General features: G+C 36.3%; 1 protein-coding gene across 1 annotated transcript in view; it reads left to right on the top strand.

Annotated features, from left to right (window-relative positions):
• Positions 1-17,126, top strand: part of ntng1b (netrin g1b) — a 65,130-nt gene that overhangs the window by 30,521 nt on the left and 17,483 nt on the right. Inside the window, 1 exon segment of the mRNA XM_082172839.1 lies at positions 7,643-8,286. Coding sequence (XP_082028965.1) covers positions 7,643-8,286 — 644 coding nt within the window.

The raw sequence follows: 17,126 nt of genomic DNA, 5'->3' as shown, positions 1-17,126 counted from the left end.
GAATTTTCAGCATCATTACACTAGTCTTCAGTGTCACATGATCCTTCAGAAATCATTTTAATATGGTGATTTGGTGCTCAAGAAGCATTTATTATTATTATCAATATAATTTTTTTTCTGGATTTTTGAGTGAAACCCTTTTGAACGGAAGTGTATTTAAAGGGATAGTTCACCCGAAAATGAAAATTCTGTCAGTAATCACTCACCCTCATGTTGTTCCAACCCTGTAAGGCTTTCGTTCATCTTCGGAACACAAATTAAGATATTTTTGATGAAATCTGAGAGCTGGATCACTCCTCCATAGGCTTCTATGGGATCGAAACTTGCCAGCCCAGAAAAGCTATTAAAGACATTGTTAAAATAGTCCAAGTGGCTAAACCACAAGTTTATCAAGCGACGAGAATACTTTTTGTGCGCTATAAACAACAAAAATAACGACTTTATTCAACTATTCATTTTCGTCTGTGTGGGCCTGAATGAATTGACGTAGTGTAACAGCGCAGCGCGTCTGGGTTGTACGTCACCACGTAGGCTCACTATTGGCTGACGCTGGTCATGTGTGTGATGCGTGTGACGTACAACACATAATCCTATCCCTGATCCAGCTCTCAGATTTCATCAAAAATATCTTAATTTGTGTTCCGAAGATGAACGAAAGTCTTACGGGGTTGGAACAACATGAGGGTGAGTGATTACTGACAGAATTTTCATTTTTGGGTGAACTAACCCTTTAATGGCAGCACAACTGTTCAAATCCATCTTTTTTTTTTTCTGCATCTGATCAGATCTGTGTTTTCTGTGTGACCTAATGCCACAGATATCTAACACGCTGAGATCCTGTGGGGATTTACTTAGGCCATGGATCTTATCATAATGTTTTCATTTTACGGACAGTGAAGTGATTTCCACATATCCTATTGGCAATCTGTCAGGCCTACGCCACAGATCTTATTCTGCAGCGTGTGCAAGTCTCGCTGGCTTCAGAGTTCACCACCGCTTTGCTTCATTTCTCCCATGGTCAGTGGGGTAAGTCCTGCACTGCAGTAAAGCACCTCTATGACTATGGACCATTAAAGTGCTATTGAGTTTCTGTCAAATGGCCTGCACCTACAATCTCTCACTGTCCCTCCTCTCAGCCCTCTCCATTATCAGGCCCCTCCAGCCAGCGTGGCTCAACATCACCATAGACATAGCTAAGATTGCCATACCTGGACAGAGTCTGCATTAGTTTCAGCTGTCGAAACCTTGCTTTAGGTCTGTGTGAGGAAGGATGTGATGTATCCTTGTGATTCTGGGCTAACCCATAACCCTACATCAATATAAGCTTCAGCAATTTTGTTCCTCTGGGAGAGATTGGGGACTCAATCTCATATAGTTGCTTGTGAAGACCCTTGTTGTAATTGGATCCTTCTCATAGTGCAGAAGGGACTTTTCTGAAGAGCAGATAAAGCAGAAATCATTGGTTTCAGAGAGTGGACCTGAAGAAGAAGTTTGACACACGTTTGACACAAGTTTGGGGTCATAACAAGAGGGTCAAGGTTTGGCTGGTTAGCATGATGCCGTTACCCCCTGCTGGTAGATACCAGAAATTCACCATTTGGTTTAAAAACTTTCCCCATTGACTGCCATTTAAAGTGACCCTATATTATGCTATTTTTAAATGTTTCCAATTTTGATTCGAAGGCATCCTACAATGGGATTAGCTACATGCATCTAAGGTCATAAAACACTTTGATTTTCTCATAATATACATTGCACATCATCTCATTTCTCAAAGAGTCTGGAAACGGTACGTTCAAAGATTCCGTCTCTCTAAACCCCTCCTTTGAGCCTACTCTGCTCTGATTGGTCAGATGGCTCAGTCTGTTGTGATGCTGTCTACCGCTTACAGCATGTGTCGGAAAATAAACGCCTATTACCAAATCTGAATTTTAGCTCTGGTGGCTTCCTCGATGCTTGATACACAGTGGTACAAACAGATGGCGTCGGTTTTCCGTATCAATTCCAGTGCGAGTCCTCATCTATTTGAAGTACATCAAAGTGGATTCACAGCACTGAAAACAGCGTCTTCTCGACATTTAGACAAAACGAAATAAACTCTTCCAATCTCAGCTACAACTACAGTGTTTGAGAGTGAGTCAAAGACCTCAGTGAAGACCATAGGCCTATTAGAGATAGGCTAGCATTATTCAGACTTGTGACATTGTTACGTAGGTATGTAACAGGAAGTGAGACTGGAATTGCTTATGACCAGTTTCAGCAGTTCCGAATAGACCATATTTGCAACCAACATACAGACCCTTTCCAAAAAATTTGAATATCATGGAAAAGTTTATTTATTTCCATAATTCCATTCAAAACGTTAAACTTCCATAGATTATAGATTCAGGGCCCACAACTTAAACGATTTCAAGTATTTAGTTGTTTATTTGTACATAATTTGGGCTTCCAGCTCATAAAACCCACGAAAACAGGATTTCAAAAAATTTGAATATTACATGAAATCACACAGTAATTACACAGTAATACCATGGTCTTTGAACCAGGTTTTGGTTCTTTTGGCAGTGTGGGCGGGTGCAAATCCTGCTGGAAAATGAAGGAAGCATGAAGTGCTCTGAAAATGTCCTGGTAGACGGCTGCGTTGACTCTGGATTTAATAAAGCACAGTGGACCAAAGTCCTCTTTTCTGATGAGAGCAAATTTTGCATCTCATTTGGAAACCAAGGTCCCAGAGTCTGGAGGAAGAATGGAGAGGCACACAATCCAAGATGCTTGAAGTCCAGTGTGAAGTTTCCACACTCTGTGTTGGTTTGGGGAGCCATGTCATTGGCTGGTGTTGGTCCACTGTGCTGTCCACTCTACGCAGGACATTTTCTACCAGGACATTTTCACAGCACTTCATGCTTCCTTCAGCAGACAAGCTTTATGGAGATGCTGACTTCATTTTCCAGCAGGATTTGCACCTGCCCACACTGCTAAAAGAACCCAAACCTGGTTCAAAGACCATGGTATTACTGTGTAATTACTGTGTGATTTCATGTAATATTCAAATTTTTTGAAATCCTGTTTTCGTGGGTTTTATGAGCTGGAAGCCCAAATTATGTACAAATAAACAACTAAATACTTGAAATCGTTTAAGTTGTGGGCCCTGAATCTATAATCTATGGAAGTTTACCGTTTTGAATGGAATTATGGAAATAAATAAACTTTTCCATGATATTCAAATTTTTTGGAAAGGGTCTGTAGATATAGTAACTATACTTTTCTTTAAGTATGATTTATGTAAGCATCTATTATAGTGTTTATTTATATTTTAAATTATTTAATTTTCATTTTAGTTTAAGCTTTGGTAATTTTGTTGTGTTTTTGTAATTTTATTGTTCTTTATATACTGTTTTTTTTTTTTTGCTACAATTTTTTTTTTTTTTTTTTTTATTGACAAGGAAACATTTCTAATTTTCATTTCGTTTTGTTTAAGATTTTCATCTGATATTTATATTTTATTTTATTTTATTTCAATTAACAAAAATAATAATAATAATAATAATAATATATATATATACAGTATATATATATATATATATATATATATATATATATATATATATATATATATATATATAGTTTTAGTTAACAACCCTGCCATTAAGATGAATGGGAATGCTAATAACCTTCCCAGGGTATTACAGACCTTCTTAACTCATTACCACAATGTCAAATAATTGTAATGCATTATATCAATGCAAATATACATCCCAGAGATTTACATGTTTAAAGAAACTGAATTGTTAGTTAAATATTGACACTCTTCCTTCATAAATTCCACATAGAGCATATCCTGTCTTTGTCAAAGCAGAAGAAAAGAGAGATTATTAAATACAATTAATCAGACATGACGTTGAAGCCAGACTTCCTCAGGCTTTACCTTGATCAGAGTCTAAACTGTGAATCACACAACCTCCTCTGTGTTACGCTATATTTCATTGAAAAGCTTTTTCTTTTCTTTACGTAAAACATTGAAATTGCATGCATGTTTTTCAGTGCATTTTATCACAGGAAACCATTTGTTCTTTAAAACTTGGTTGCAGGTACTGGTAGTGATTCTGTGCATAGAAGGAATGGGGAATTTACAGGCTTCAGTCAGTGATCTGGGGTGCGATTCTTAAACATTTGTCCCATCATCTGATTTGTAGGGCAGCTTGGACCTTCATCAGGCCCTGCTGTCACTGGCCAATGAATTTATGTTCCTCATCCACATAATCTGTCCCGGACCACATCAACGGGGCTAGGCCTGTCAGTCTCACAACCTTCATGTCTGTCACATCTGCTATTGTTGTTTTTTGGTGGGGGAGGGGTGGTGGTTCTTGAGTTACTGCCCTAACTGTGTATGATATGTAATTTTTTTACAAAAACACAATATTTGCAATAGTTTAATTATTCACTTTCCCCAAATTTGCGGTCAGTAAGATTTTAAAATGTTTTTAGTGATGTCTCTTATGCTCATCACAGCTGCATTTATTTGATCAGAAATACAGTAATATTATGAAATATTATCACAATTTAAAATAATGTGTTCTATTTAAAATTTAATTTATTCCTGTGATGACAAAGCTGAATGTTCAGCAGCCATTAATGTAACTTTTTATCAGTTTAACGCATCCTTGCTGAATAAAATGATTTTTATTCAAAAGTATTCAAAAAAATCTTACTGACCCCAAGCTTTTGAACTGTAGTGAATATTTTGTATTTATTATTTGATAGTCTTCTTTTATTTCAGTTATTGTTGCTATGATTACTTAAATAATATTTTGATGTTGTAATCAAAATAATGATCAAAGTGTGTTTTGATAAAAGAAAATATATAATCTTAAATTAAACTGAAATGTTATTATTATTCAACAGAATTTAGATTCAATTCTAGTCATACAATAACTGGTTTATTGTCAGAATTACAAAAGATGATGTTGTATTCAGTGAACAGTAATTCATATGCTTAATTGAAGGCTTGTGTCTGTGGCCAAATTATTAAAAATTAGTTTGTGAAAATAGGTACTATAATAATCTTCTAATTCTGTACCATAATTCATTTTAGGTTTGAAATGTACAACCTGTTTTTCTGCTCTGGATCAGTTGGGGGTAATAACATTGAACACTTTCATTGGAGCTCACAGATTCTCAATTAATACACGATCGTATGATGAATGCCCTAACATCCCCAGTTCAAACCATTGGACCGCAATCCGAGACACAATATTGGATTGCCCCTTTGGCTTTATGAGGCAGGACCTCATTAGCGACCAGTCTAACATGACCTTTATGTTGAAGTGTCTGTGATGCACACTTCTATGGCGGTTCTCTAATCAACAGGGATTAATAGAGAGCAGCTTTGGAAATTACTGCTGTGGTCCAGTGCTGCTGATGGAGATGTCAGCTATTCTAATGAGCACCACTACACTGTCTTTCCTCCTCTAACAGAGACCATACTTGGAATAGGATATAATCTACATCGATTTTTCAATGGCCACCTTCAACATTGGTCACTCTATCCCCAAGTGTTAAGAGGAGAGAACGTATTGATCGGGATAAGGCAGCAGCTTTTGGTCAGGGAGCCACTGCAGGAGAATCCAGTGGAAGGCCTGGCCCTCTTTGTCACATTAAGCCACTCAGTATTGTCTATATCAGGGTATGTAAGTGTTGTAATGCGGTTGGAGGAAGAAATCAATGATAATATATGTGTGCAGGTGGTAAATCTGTTCTACTTTAAATGCACACAGAGGGGGACCGATGGTTCAGTAACATGAAGACTAAAAAGAAGATTACAGCCAAAAATTATCCTCATCTCCCACATGTTGTTCTTAAACCCATATGTTGTTCTTAAACCCATATGTATTTTCTGTGGGACACAAAATTAGATGCTTTTGAAGAATCATTACATTGCTCTTGCCAAATGACTGAGCTACTGAGCTACAACGAAGAAAGAAAGAAAGAAAGAAAGAAAGAAAGAAAGAAAGAAAGAAAGAAAGAAAGAAAGAAAGAAAGAAAGAAAGAAAGAAAGAAAGAAAGAAAGAAAGAAAGAAAGAAAGAAAGGCTTGTGTGCTATAATCTACTGAAATAAATATAAGTGAATGGCAGTTTGCATCTTGTTCCTCATACACCTGCAAGACATGGTTGTGTAAAATTGGGAATTTTTCATATAATATTTTATTTTAATGTAAATAAAGCCAAGTATATGTTTATATACACCTTATTTTTCAACTTGGAAGCCAGCTATTTTGTGTGAATGTGCAATATTCTGATTCATTATTCGCTAGGTGAATAACTAGAAGAGTATCAAAGTGCAGTAAACAGTCAAACCTTGTACTATAGACCAGTGTGTTTATGATTACAATAATACATTGAAATAATATGATAACAAATTCCAGTTTGCAACATCAAGCAGCATAGAGGGCTGTTTTAAATTGCAATTCTGCATCCCTGTTTGCTAGCACATTTCAATTTCTGGAATCAATTCTGAATATGACACATATGAAATATGACACATACATTGTATAAACTACTGTTATTGTGCTTTTAACGTCATCTTCGTTGCTTGAAAGCACCTTACTATGAACTTTCCTTGTATGGCGAGAATTGTGTAAAAATTCTTCAGAAATGTACATTTTTGTGTTCCATGAAAACCAGTATATGGTTTTGGAATGACATGAATTCCAGTAGATGAATGTTTTGTTAAAGTAGATGTGATCCTTCTGCCTCACTAAACACTTGTGCCTGAGTGAAACAGTATTTGCTCAGCATAGAATCTCAGATCAAATCTTCCTGTGAACATTCCTGGATGAAACAAACAAGGGAAACACATTTTGATCCAACAACGCAGAGTAGATAATTAATTTGATGTGAGGAAGCATCACAATCTGTCCGTTCTTCCACTGACAGCAGCGATGGGGATAAAATTATTGCACAAACAAAGCTGAATCTTTTGTCCCAAGAGCCTTTAGATGTTATGCATCTTTTGTAATTGCATTCCGCCGCTGTTTGTGCCTGAAACAAAACAAGATTTATGACAATTGCGGCCGATCAAACATGTATACAAGACGGAAATTAATGGCCGTCTCCTCAAAGTTCATGGCTGATTGTCATTTGTGCTATGGCTCAGAGGTGTGCTGAATGTTAATGAAAAAGTTGATCTGAGAAACAGCGGCTCAGCGGTGCAGGGCAGACACAGACACATGAAAAATGCATGGAGCTCTGTGTGTACCTTCAACTTCACTCATCTGAATTCTACTCCCATTCCAACTGGCCAACAAGCAAGAATATCAATTACATTAGCAATTTGGGTGGTTGCGAGCGAGCGGGTAACCGTTGAGCAGCTCTCGTGAGACACACCACTCCGAATGCACACAATGGCCATTCTGAGCACCGTGCTTAGCAGTCACCTCATGAAAACGTCCAACTTATTGCATTAATGGAGACTGAAGTGTTTTCACCAAAGAATATGTTCATTAACATCATGATTCATGTGGAGAATCAAACATCTCAGTGTGGGTTCCCTCTGTTCACCTCAAATGAGTGCCAGTGTCTAGCTGCAAACCTGTTACTATTAGCTCACTGCAAAATTAACAAATCCGGTCTGTGTGTGTTTCAGGAAAACCCATATATGTGTAATAATGAATGCGACGCTGAAACCGAGGAGCTGGCCCACCCGCCCGAGCTCATGTTTGACTCTGAAGGACGAAACCCCACTACATTCTGGCAGTCGACCTCCTGGAAGAAATATCCGAAGCCCCTTCAGGTCAACATCACGCTGTCCTGGAACAAAACAATAGAACTCACAGATGACATTGTCCTTACCTTCGAGTCTGGCCGACCTGAGCAATTAGTCTTGGAGAAGTCGCTGGATTACGGTCGTACGTGGCAGCCGTATCAGTTTTATGCAGCTGACTGTTTGGATGCCTTTACTATGGAGCCAAAAGCTGTACATCAGCTGACCCAAAGCAGTATGCTTGAAATCATCTGCACTGAGGTCTATTCAACAGGCTATGTGTGGAAGTACGACAAAACTGTACGCTTTGAGATCAAAGACCGCTTCGCTCTACTTGCTGGTCCGAGACTGCACAACATGGCTTCTCTGTATGGGCAGCTGGACACCACCAAGAACCTAAGGGATTTCTTCACCCTCACTGACCTTCGCATCAGACTTCTACGGCCTGCCACCGGAGCCACAATGGTAGATGAGAACAACCTCTCTAGATACTTCTACGCCATCTCGGACATCAAAGTGCAGGGCAGGTAAGGTAATGCCTCTTGGAGACTGAGTCTTAATTTCACAGAACATGCCTATCATTTGGTTTCTATCATTTTTGCTTAATACTAAAAAAATATAATTAAATTAATTAACAATTTAAAAAAAAGCTAGTAAAATAGAATAAAAATAACATGCAAATAAAATGTACAATTAAAACCTTTATGCACGATTGAGGTAAATACAATTTTGTTTGTTTTTTGTTTTTTTTCGGTAAGAAGACAAACTCAATCTAGGCTCATTGGAAAAACTTTTCTACCTACACTTTTGCAAAACTCCCAAAAATGTTTTGCTAAATTCCAAACACTAGTTGTTATGGACGCCACAGAATAAAATATTTTAAAAGATAATAGTGACTTTTTATTTCACAATTCCGAGATATAAAGTCAGAATTGTAAGATATAAACTTGCAATTGCAAGTTATAAAGTCCAGTTCTATGGAAAAAATTAAATGTGTTATAAAGTCAGAATTGTGTGATATAAAGTTGCAATTGTGTGTTATAAAGTCAGAATTGTGAGATATAAACATGCAATTCTGAGGGAAAAAAAAATCTGAAAAAGAATAAAAGTCGTTGGCGTTAAACAACTAATGGAAGCTTGTTTCTACCACAGAATAAAAAAATTGAAAGGTAATTGCGACTTTATATCTCACAATTCTGACTTTATAACACACAATTGTGAGATAAAAAAATCTGAATTGTGAGATAAAATCTCACAATTACCTTTTACATGTTTTATTCTGTGGCGGAAACAAGCTTCCATAAGTTGTTTAACACCAACAACTTTTATTTTTTTTCACACAAATTATGATTACGGGGGTAGATTATCAATTAAGAAAGTTTTTTTTTTTTGCGAGGTTCCATGCATAATACTATGTAATGACCTTAAAGGGATAGTTCACTGATGAAAATTAGCCCATGATTTACTCACCCTGAAGCCATACTAGGTGTATAAGACATTCTTCTTTCAGACGAATACAATCGGAGTTCTATTAAAAAATGTACTGGCTCTTCCAAGCTTTATAATGGGTGTCAATAGGTACAGTATATCTTTTTTGAAAGTCCATCAAGCGCATCCATTCATGATAAAAGTGCTCGAAACGGCTCTGGTAAAGGTCTTCTGAAGTGAAGTAAAATACTAAAATAACTAGCTTCCGGCAGACGGCCGTACGCAAGTCGACTTACGCCAAAAGAGTAACACTTGATGATGTAGGTGTATAACGTAGGATGTAGAAGTAGCGTAAGCTCTGACGCCTCTCGCGGTTCAAACAGGGCTGGGCAACCGCGTTCGTCATTACGTTGTGCGTCAAGTTCAAGGGTTACTCTTTTGGCGCAAGTCGACTTGCGTACGGCCGTCTGCCTGGCTCTTTTTGCATGATTCCACATTGTGTCAAATGACAGAATAAGCATTAGTGACCACTCTAAAATTAGAAGTCATGCTGAAAGAGGGACATTGCAATGGGCAATAAAAAATAAAATGGACCTCAAAGGTCTCATTCAGCTTGCATAAAAAGGCAAAAAGTGCAGCTTGACTTCACAAGTCAAATGACGGCACAATAGAAACAAAAACACAGCAGCTGCTCTCCAAATTGGGCCGGAATTGCTCATAAGCAGCTGGTTTATGTGAGAATAACTTGGTTTATAATGACGCTTTTGATAGGTCCCTTGTGAATCTAAATGCACAGCTCTAAATTAGGATTCAAAGGACTGCAGTCGTAGATTAGGGCAATTACAGAGTGAGCTAATTGGAAAGAGACTAATCTACTAATTAAGACCATTTACTGCTGATTAAATAATAACCACTGGGGACACATCACCATGCAAGTGTGCCTGTTGGGCGACATTAATATGACTTTGCATCTGTAATGATTACTGAGGGTATTTTATGTAGATGGTGGTGTGTGGTGTTTGATCCTTTATATTGCACACCTTTAGAGTTTAGAGAACACTAGACTGATACGTTTTCATTTGAAGACCCATTGCACAATATTTCAAACTCATTGAGTTGAATGAGCCAACAGATCTTGGGAAATCATGCACATGGTCCATCACTGAGGCATAAATGAACAAAACAATAAAATGTTTGACATTTGGCAAATTGTTGTACCTGATGCAGACAGCTTCACTGTAGTGTAAACAATAAAATGTTAAAAAACAAACAAAAAATATCCTAGAGCCCATTTTGGAATTCTAGATTAGACTATTAACGTTTCAACCAAACAAAATTCTGTCATCATTTATTCACTCTCATATTTGTACGTCCAAATTCATTAACAAAATGTCCTTTGTCAATAACAGAATTATGCACACCAGAAAATATATATATAAAAAGGGGTTCAGATCGACTGTCAACTTTGAAGTCCAATCATGTAAAAATATGTTTGTAGGAAAAAAAACATTGTAGATCTAAAATGAGTTTGTCAGCACCCCTCATGTTCATTTTTGAAACCTTAAATAGAGCAAAGAGGAGATAAGTGGCTGCTCTATGTCTTAATGAAGGCATGTGGGGCTGCTGTTTTTTGGCTTTGATGTGTTGAAGAGTCTGTGAGAAGAGGGAGGTATGGAGGGTGCAGTGCTTGATGTTGGGAAGGATCTCCACCTATAGTCTCCTTATGAACTGGCTCGCACAATCTAGTCCAAATTACCCTTAACGGAAATCTTGGGTTCATTAAAAGCTAAAGTTGAGTCATCATACTTCAAAAATACTGCTTTCCGTTTTCACTCAATAAGACCATAAATGTGATGCATCAATTAAAATTTACTGGCAAACCGATTTTTTGATAAAAGCTTCTTTGAGCTTCTCTTTTAACAATGCAAGGGAGAAAGTCTTTTGACTTATTTCAAAAAAGAATATTTCACATCAAGCAAAAAGATCTTCATTAGGTAATGGTAAGAAAGGAAAAGTGATGTATGTTTCGGCAAACAGCTTATGTTTACGATTAAATAAATGTACAATCTGAGGCATCTGCTTCTTTGCAGTCACCATATTTTCGCCATTTATTAGTTCCTGAGGCAAGTCACATGGGAATACAGGTACATCCAATATCTTCTCCTGCCTGTGGGTTTTTCAATTCAATTTAATCCCCAAAATTTCTGACACAGAGAAGAATATTACAGAGGAGGTATTTTGACCAGGCTTGTTTTTTTATTTTTATTTTATTTTTTTAGTTATTCACTTGGATGGGGTTAGTAGTTTTGAAGCAATGCCTCAAAAGTCCCTCTAGAAGAAAGAGGTACAGAAGGAAAATACATAAAACAAACAAGTGCCATTATGATTAATAACTCCATTCATAACTGCAGCTCCATAATAATGTTAGGTTGTAAATTAATTGGCTGTTTTTCATTCACATTCTAATGATAAAATCAAATAAAATTGTAGCCTTCAAACATTTTTAAAACTAAGATTGAGTGTGTTAATCTGTGCAAGACCCTGAGAATGAAAAATAAGACAATTAAAACCTGAAAACACAAGAAAAGCAAGTTTGCATGAGATTTTGAAACCATCAGATTGTCACCAGTCACCATTTCTGAATGCCAGTAAAGGTGACATGCAAAGTTGGACAAAAATTAGTATGTGCTAAACATGTTTTGCTTAAACTGTTTATGACCTTTACTTGATACAAGAGTACATTTAGCATTTATATTGTGCTATTACACGGTCAAATTGTAAAATATAATAATGTAAATTCTTGCATGCAAACACATTATTTAAAAAAGTGATAGTCCACCATAAGAATGAAAATTATGTATTTTATAAAGTTGAATAATAAGTATATCCAACTATATCTGCATACAAACAGTTAAGTCAGTATACAAAATGTATATTAATTTAATCATTCACAACATGGCTTTATTTATGGCTTTATCATTGTTCATTATTTAGTTCATCACCATGTGCATTTCAGTTCCTCACTTCACAAATTTTTTATCCAGTATTGTTTGTGCAAGGCACATAGTTTTGAGTTGTTGGCTTATGTTTAATAAATACTGTAGTTATTTATAGGCTACCTTCTTCATCCTTGGATTTAAACCGTGACATAAATCTTGCATGTTATTTTTTATTTAGTATCCTGAATAAGATATTTCACACAACAGATGTTTACATAGTAAACAAGACAAAAAATTGCTGAATTTATATAATGACCCCCTTCAAAAGTGTGCATATGCTTCATTCTTAATACTGTGACATTACATGGATGATCAATGACTATTTTTATGTTTTGTGATAGTTGTCTTCTGGGAAACATGCAAGTAGCTTTTGGAGGGCAGTACTATGAAAAATATCGTGCAATTTTTATGATCTGTCTTATTTTGTTAAAGTATATTCATATTTTTACAGATTCTGCAAGGGGTGTGTAAACGTTTGAGCACAGCTGTGTGAACCACTTATTTTATTATTATTTATGCTTTTGCATCCTTTTTGAAACTTGAATGCCCCTTTCTCCTTAATTGTAACCGCATATAGAAAACCGCAACCATCACATTCTTCAGACTTCACCTTCTGTATTCTATAAAACAAAGAAAGTGATACAGGTTTGGAAAGACATAAGGGTGAGTAAATGATGACACTTTCATCTTTAGTTGAACTATACCTTTATTGACTGCTGATCAGTAGATTTTTAACAGCAAAACAAAAACAGGCCATGAGGGCTCATGATCTAAACAGCGGCTTTCAAGATCCCTTTACATAGCGCTCCACTTTTAAGATTATTTCATATTCAATAAAATATATTTTTAGGCCATTGCAATCTTTTAGCTCAATTTAAATATGCATGATCTGAGGAAAGATTATTCAGATGAAACGCTCCAAAGAAAAAATCCCTGAAAAAAAGCTGCATCCCAGCAGACTCTCGTGTTGTAATACTAAAATAAATGCTTCACATGTCAAAGAATGCCAACTTACAGCATCTTGCACAAAGATCTACCTAGTTCAATACTTCAACACTCCTTTTTCTTGTGAATTATGTTCCCTGAACTCATACTAATGCACAACCACAGCAGATATAAAAACATTTCAGAATGCTTTTTCAGAAGCCATCAACAACTGTTTAATTCATAAACATTGAATTAGTTATTTTATTGAATGTAATATTTTATTCAGAAGGTGTCAGTCGATGATGGCCTGCCCTTGTGAACTCTTCGGAAGCATAAATGAATGGCAATTCAGATTTTTAAACTGCAAATTGCCCCGTTCACATGAGGCTTGATTTGAAAGTCATAGGCTGAGCTTTTGAGTACAAATGTTTGTCACAACTGGCCATGTTTCCTGCCAATCATTTTTGATTCACATCTAATATATTTAATAATGCCTAATGAGAAGCTTTGCTGCAATCATCAATAATAAACGAGTAACTGGAAGAGAAAAAAACATCAACATAAACTCTCCCTTGAGGCACTGCAGTAAACTTGTATATCAACATATTTTCACGATCTCAAAAATAACACTACATTATTCATTTATCCCAGCTGCTTTTGGAATCAAAATTATGTGAGTTTTCTTTAACAGATCTTATGTGAATATAAATACAGATGCATATGCTGATCAAATTAGATTGAAAAACACATTAACGTCAGTCTTTTCTATTATATTTACGCACCATTTAATTCCCCATTTTCCAGAAACCGTTCCACCACTATATTTATCAATAATCACAGCACTTTATCACATACTTCCACATGTGCTGTGTCCCCACTTCACTGTTTATCCAAGCAGCTTTGAAGATGAGGAAGAGGTTGTGTTTGATCAAAGCAGGGATGGGACGGAGTCCCTTATTAGCATAATATTCATGCAGATCAGAGTAAATGCTTTATAATAGGGCCTGTCGTTGAAACAAATTGCAGGCGTAGCTCCCAGCAATGCCAACCAGAGTGCCACAAATTCAAATCGGATTTGGTTGCAGTGGAATAATCGGAGTAGGCGAATTACGCTGTGATGAATTCCTAATATTTCCCCTGAAATCTGGAGAGCCCCTCCAGGGTCGACTACATTTTGAGGTGAGACACAAACAATTTGCCTGAGATGTATTACATTCCACCCAGATGAGTGAGGAAATTGGCCACCGCGCAGAGTCAGTCGGTCCTAATAGGAATCCTCATTTCAACAGCATCACAATGGTGAATAATGTGGCCATGACTTTTAGGATCATTAGTGAAGTTTCAGTACACCCGAGGCACTGGGCATGTCAAAATGCAATTGTGATACTTGTGATACATTTGCTGTAGTATCATGTAAAACTGAATAAAGAAATAACATACTGTAGGCTAGGCTTGTATTTCACTGGAGCTGCTATTATATAGTGGGTGACAGCTTTACAATAGATAGACCGTCTAAATACAGTGTTACACATTTTTTGTTTCAGTCATAGTTTTTGTCTTTTGATGAAAATACCCTGTACATTTAATCAATATTTCATCAATCAGTTTTACTGTAACTTTCTTCTTTCAGCCGAACACAATCAGAGTGATATACAGCTTTGTAATGCATTGAATAGTGCCCGAGTTTTTGAAGCTCCAAAAAGCACATTCATCCATCGTAAAAGTAATCCATATGACTCCTGTGGGTTATATATATTTATTTATCATTATTTACATGAAGCGGGTCATCTCATGGAAATATAACATGACCACATGACCACATGAAGCCCTTCACTAAAGTATATCCTAAGCAGCAGAAGCCTGCATAACTTCAATTAGTGTATTAATGCCAAAGAAAATGTAGCTGAACTGCCATGAACTGTATTTTTTCAAACGTAGTTTTCTAAGTTTTATGAGTTCATGCATGCTTTTAATAATTTGAATTAAATATTTCACAATTATTCGAAATTTACAATTTAAAGATTACCAATTTTAATCATGATTTTACATGCAATTTAAATGTGTACATTTTAAACTTTTAACTTACACCATGCACCAGTAAGTAGAACTTAAATATTTATCTTAGAATAATTTTGAGCATGTACAGTACAGTAAGGAAACTTTACCAGTGTCTGTAAAAATCATAGTTTTACATGCTGTTTGACCCCTGGAAACTTTCTTCACCTTCTGGCCTTGAGGATTAGAAGATTCTTAGATGTCTTTGTAGTGAGAAGCAGACTTGGACTCCAAATGTAAACTCTAGAGGAGGCACAGAGACATCTGACAGCCATCTCATCAAAAAGGAAGTTGCGAGAAACCCCGTACCTGTCCGTCTTCCTGAACTTCATAGATGTATACAGCTGAAGGTTCGCTCGCTTTTGTACAGTATGTCAACTAACCTTAGTTACTGGAGAACCTGCCTGGCTCTCGACATCTGCCCTAACAGCTTTTGTTGAGCGACTAGCCGCATGGAGTAGAGAAGTAAACACAAGTGAGAATAGGAGAAGGGGAAATGTAAATGTGCACGAGGAAAAGGAGCTAATTTAAAAGTGTGACTCTCGTCAACAAAATTGCTGAATAAAATGTTTAACAAAGGTTTTTTTTTTTGTTGTTTGTTTGTTTTTTGTCTATGATAATGAAGACAAAAAATATGCATCATAGGAACCCCTATTGTAATGTTTCATTAATGTGGGGAACATATAGAAATAACGTTTTTAAATGGTTATGTTAATATGAACATTAGCATGTTCTTAGAACAGATATTTGTTAGCTGGGTATTTATTTCTTTGTTCAAAACATTTTAATAAATTACAATGTACACCTTTCATTTGCATCCAAATGTAATATGATCTCATCTTTTAACAATGAACTTTGCTTGATAAGACTTCACATTTCAGCCTTCGTATAGCCTTAGGTATTTGCAAACAATACAAGATAAGGCTGACAACTGATAGTAAACAGCAGGACTGAGATGAGCCTGTAATGCACTTCAGCTTGAAAATAACTCTGTTATTTAGTTTCATTTGCAGAGGCCATTAAGTAAGAACACTTTTTTTTCCCAGAGATAAACTTATGGTATTCAAGCACAATAACACTAATGAAGAAATTGACACACAATAGCTTCTGTAATTTGCTTTCTTTATAAGAGATATGGAGTAATAAAAAAGCTATAAACTATCAAAGATGCTAAGAAAATATATATTGGCATAAAGACAGCAGAGCTAACCAAGTTCCTATATTACATCCTACCGGTATTTGGGAACAGGCACAAAACTGCAATTGTATTAAAAAAGCATGTTTTTTAGCATTGGGTGTCTCTTAAATACTGTGCTATGCACTGATGTATAGGGAACTCAAACATAGAGAAAATGGAAAATGGGAGAGACTGCCAAAGGAAAACACATTCCAGTAGAAACCAAGGTCAGGATGAAACATAGCAAGAGGAACTGACATGAAAGTCTGCTTTCTATTTCCTCTGAAGACAGACCATATATTTTAGATGTTGCTATGTTTCATAGTAATAGGGCATGGGAGTGTAGACACCTTTGTGTGAGAACTAACATTTAGACAGCATTGCATCATATGATTTCATAACATAAGCCACGCACGTCTTCTGTTAAAACATTTTAAAAAAGAAGGGTAGATTATTTTTATTCAAAACTGTTTCTCACATTTATTCAAATAGTGAAAAGAAGTCCCTTCGTGGCAAAAATTCATGAATATGAGTTATGAACTACACCTCACAGACAATGCCGCTCAGCATAACGCCCTGAGCCATATCTTTAGAGAGTGAGTGCGCAAAGCAAAACACTTACGTCTTGGATTCATAACAGGAGGGAGGAGAGTGGAGTTAAATGAGTCACTGAGTGGTGCCACTCTTAGATAATGGCCAAAGCCCACTCTGGGAGAGCTAGAAGAAAAAAGGCCAATAAAGAATTATTAAATGGATTTTCATCTTTCTGCCAGCACAAACG

This window comes from Leuciscus leuciscus (genome assembly GCF_965113295.1).
Source record: "Leuciscus leuciscus genome assembly, chromosome: 6".
NCBI lineage: Eukaryota > Metazoa > Chordata > Actinopteri > Cypriniformes > Leuciscidae > Leuciscus > Leuciscus leuciscus.
This window is presented reverse-complemented; position numbering and strand designations above follow the sequence as displayed.